This window comes from Verticillium alfalfae, genomic scaffold (assembly GCF_000150825.1).
Source record: "Verticillium alfalfae VaMs.102 supercont1.5 genomic scaffold, whole genome shotgun sequence".
Lineage (NCBI taxonomy): Eukaryota > Fungi > Ascomycota > Sordariomycetes > Glomerellales > Plectosphaerellaceae > Verticillium > Verticillium alfalfae.
In genome coordinates, this window is record NW_003315034.1 from 97,785 (window position 1) to 101,613 (window position 3,829).

Genomic DNA, 3,829 nt, shown 5'->3' on the forward strand with positions numbered 1-3,829 from the left:
CCGGTACCCAGAATGGAGTACTGCGAGTCGAGGACATTCTTGGCATTCTCCAAGCCATTGCAGTGCTCCCTGTAGCTGTTGTTCAAATCCTTTGAGATCTGCATGTCCTGGAACATGCGCTGAAGTTTGTTGGTGTACTCGAAGCCGCAAGCTTCTTTCAGCTTGCTGATCATACTCGTCTCGGCATCATCCGAGGACGAGTTGCTGTGCACCAGGCGACGAGCCAGCATGCGGGAGTAGAACTTCTGGAAAACATCCTTGTCCTCGATGTATTTGAAAACAATCATGATCTGTGTCAAGGTGTTCTCCAGCTCCGTCTCCTCGATGCCGGTCCCGCTCTTGCGTAGGAGCACATCAGTGTACTTGGCCAGCAGTTCAGGAGACTTGTTTGAACCGCTCTTGCAAATCTCGTTGCGGTTGACGAACTCTTTGCAAGCGTTGTCCAGAGACCGCGTGAACTCGGCCTCCTCGCGGAAAGCACGGGACACGAGGCCGGAGTACTGGGTGTGAACCTCCAATAGAGCGTCGACGTAGACCTTGGGCTCAAGCTTCTCAGTGTTCTCAGAGGCCACCTTTTGGATGGCACCAAGTCCGGCCTTACGGACATGAGTTTCGAACTTTTGGCGGAGGGCATCCAGGCCTTCGGGAATCCGAAGAAGCAAACCGTACATCCTAGCCATGTCTTGTTCGCGGTCATTCTCGAGTAGAACCTGGAATTCATCCCGAAGCACAGACGCGTGATCCGTGATGAGAGCCGTCTCGCAAGTCTTCCGCAGCGATGCCAGTATGTCGGCGTGAAGATACATGCGCACGCGCTCCTCTTCCTCGTCCAACCGCTCCTCGGCCTTCTTCATGTATTCCACAATCGTGTTCTCAGCCACAAAGTGTTTTGACTCGTTCTGGTAATACTTTGCGGTCGCCTCGAGGAACGGCTTCTCGAAGTGGAATCGGTAAATTTCAAGCGTCGATCTCGTAGGGTCGGTCTCATCCAGGCCGAGGGAGACATACGAATCCACAACCTGTTTGATCTGGCTGAATTCAATAGTCTCGCCATTTCGCTGCTTCTCAACCAGCTTCAGTACGGCATCCATGACCTTGTCGGATATCTTCTTGAACAGCTCTTCCCGCCACTGTACCAAGTGCAATGTGTAGACATCATACGTGTTTTTCTTGCCCTCATCCATCTCTCGCTTGACCCAGTGTCGGTTGAGGTAGCGGAACAGATGATGAATGTATTTCGCAGCGTTGGTATAGCGAGTCCATTCTCTGATGTAGAACGCGAGAAGAGCCTCGTTGGTGTGCGTCTTGGATTCGGCAAGGAGTCCCTGGAGATGGGCAACCAGGTAGTCGGTCAACTTTTTGTACAGCTCTTCGCCGAGAAGATGGGCTACGTGAAACTTGGTGATCAGAACAGGTCGATAGCTTGACGAGCCCATGATAGCTTACCTCCTCTATGATTTCCACTGCCGATCGAGGGTGCCGCACTGACCCCTAGACCAATAGCCTTCTGGGAGGTACAAAAGTTATGGACCGCACTGCGAACGAAGATTAGCAAACTGTCGAGGGCGTGGGGGTGCGAGTGAGGCTATACGTGTAGACTCCCATGTACTATGAGTCGCATGCAAGTTAGCTAGCAGTCGGACGCAGAGCATTTGGCAAACACGTGGACGATGGTATGGTTTACAAGTTGGACTTACAGTATGCATGTCGATACCGGACTCTAAGTGAAGCATGATGCGTTCTATGCCTGCCTCCAAGTAGTTCCATCTGTAGAACGTCAGCGCCGGGTCATGTGTGTCGTGGCAATATGAGCGCGGAAGCGTACGTCGCCAAAGCATCCTCGCGGTTGGGCGCGGGAGGCATCGCCGCCGGCGAGTTGGTCCTCTTGGGCGTCGCCATCGTAAAGACAGGGCGCCGCGAGGGTGTTTGGAAAGACGACTAGCAAGACACAGTCGTGCCGCGTTTCTTCAGGTAAAATGTCTAAGTTGTCTGGGGATATGCTGTCGGAGAGGAAGCTTGCGTTCGATGGATGCAGGTCGTTATGTATGTCAGGGCCCTCGATGGCGGCGAGGCAAGCCGGTGTTCGAAGTAGTGGACCGCGTCGTAATGTGTTCGAGTGAGGTGAAGAACGGCCGAGCCAGCACAGGTCTCAGAGTGCGCTGCGATATAGTGCGTCAGAGCGTGAAGGAGAGGCGCCAACTGTCTAGCAGCATGCGACCCGTTCTGGAAACGGAAAGCAGGTGCGAGAGGGGACGAGCGGAGGAGAGCACGACAGGGGCACTCGCGGGACAGGGACGATCAGAATCATAGACGTAGCGCCTCGTACTGTGATGGCCAGGAACGCGGACAAGGCACTGCAGGTCGTGTCTAGAGATGCGATGGAAGAAGGGTCAGATAGAAGGGAGGGGGGGTTGTCCGGCGTGATCTGGAGAGTCACGTATTACGTGACAGAGAGCAGGCTACAAGTGCAACAGAGCCCAGCCCAGCCCAGTGCAACCAGGCGTGGTTGGAGGTGAGGTGGAAGTGGGCTGTGGGAAAAGCGGAGCCTCACATGGGCAGCAGGTTCGCCCTGGTCTACACCTGACGGGTACGTACCTGCTTTGGCAACCCCTCCATCCCTTTGCTGCAGAGGACCGTTCGGCCTGCTCTTCAGGGTGGGATGTCGAACAGCTGTGTGCTTTTATAGGGCTGCAGACTGTTACTTGTAATCATATCAAGCGCATCGTGTACATTCAGCCACCCTGCGGAGAAATAAAGAGAGCCAAGTCCGTAAAAACATGCTGTGGTATCATGTGCTGTGTGAAAGGTATTCGCAGTCAGTCTCGCCATCCTATCATGTCATAAAATTCGGCGTGTGCGTCCCGCATCAACAGAGCCGATGAATAGGAAAACGAGAACCACAAGCTCCTCGATCCCGCAGGACTGAACGCTGAGGGGGAAAAAACAGACCAATCGAGGTGTCCTTGCACTCTCAACCCAGACACCAGAAACAAAACAAAAACCCATATGCGCCTGCTCACCCCTCGTTCGTTCCCAGCCTTGCCACCGTCCTGAAAATATTCACCATGAAGTTGAATGTCCACGATACGAGCCCCACGAACACAAAAGCCGACAGAGCCTTGGAGAGCTGGGCCACCTTCGCGTCACCCCGATCATTGTGATAGACCAGGCTCTCGAACGCCAGTGCCGTGCTCACTGATTTGAATATAATGAAGAAGAGGTCCAGTAAGATCAAGGCGATCTTTTGCGTGGCGGGTCGGAGACCGAGTGGCTTGCCCGTGTACTCATCCCACAGCATGTAAGCGATGTATGGAACTGCGACGGTGTCCACGGCGATGGCGACGACGCTCTGCGTACGCTCCGCGCTGCTTCTGTCCTGCGCGTTCTCGTGGACGAAGATTCGCGTGGCAATGGCCAGCGACATTAATGAAGTAATCATGACCGTCAGTCGAAATACGAGCGGCACGAGAGGATGACGTAGAATCGCCCGCCAGATTCTTTCGCCCACCGTTCGCGTGCGTTTCCTCCTTCTCGAGGACCGGCTTTCGTGTGGGTGAAGGGGGTTGTCAAAGGGCCGGTTGAAGTCAGGCTGCAGCTTATCCAGCATTTCCGGATCGACAACCTCAGAGTCCTCTCCCGGGGCACGCCCGTATACTGTAGACTGGACGTAGTGTCTCCAGACAGCGGCTGCGCCACCTGTATTTCCCGGTGCTGGCGGCGCATAGGCAGCTACGACGACAGGTTCAGCAGAGCGCAGATGATCCCACTTCCTGCCCTGTTGACCTCTGCGGCCCCTGAGCAGCTTCTGGACCGTCAACCGCCTGTTTGG

At 54.8% G+C, this 3,829-nt stretch overlaps 3 protein-coding genes across 3 annotated transcripts; all 3 read right to left on the minus strand.

Moving 5' to 3' along the window:
* Nucleotides 1-295: 295 nt before the first annotated feature.
* Nucleotides 296-1,091, minus strand: VDBG_04363 (cullin-1; the record flags this gene model as incomplete). Its single annotated transcript, XM_003004711.1, has 2 exons — nt 296-338; nt 427-1,091. 2 exons carry the CDS (start codon nt 1,089-1,091, stop codon nt 296-298), a joined length of 708 nt encoding a protein of 235 aa, XP_003004757.1.
* A 457-nt stretch (nt 1,092-1,548) lies between these two features.
* On the minus strand, nt 1,549-1,899 carry VDBG_04364 (predicted protein; the record flags this gene model as incomplete). The annotated part of the gene is made up of 3 exons (XM_003004712.1): nt 1,549-1,608; nt 1,698-1,767; nt 1,826-1,899. 3 exons carry the CDS (start codon nt 1,897-1,899, stop codon nt 1,549-1,551), a joined length of 204 nt encoding a protein of 67 aa, XP_003004758.1.
* Nucleotides 1,900-2,797: 898 nt separating this feature from the next.
* Nucleotides 2,798-3,466, minus strand: VDBG_04365 (conserved hypothetical protein; the record flags this gene model as incomplete). The annotated part of the gene is made up of 1 exon (XM_003004713.1): nt 2,798-3,466. One exon carries the CDS (start codon nt 3,437-3,439, stop codon nt 3,017-3,019), a length of 423 nt encoding a protein of 140 aa, XP_003004759.1.
* Nucleotides 3,467-3,829: the final 363 nt, after the last annotated feature.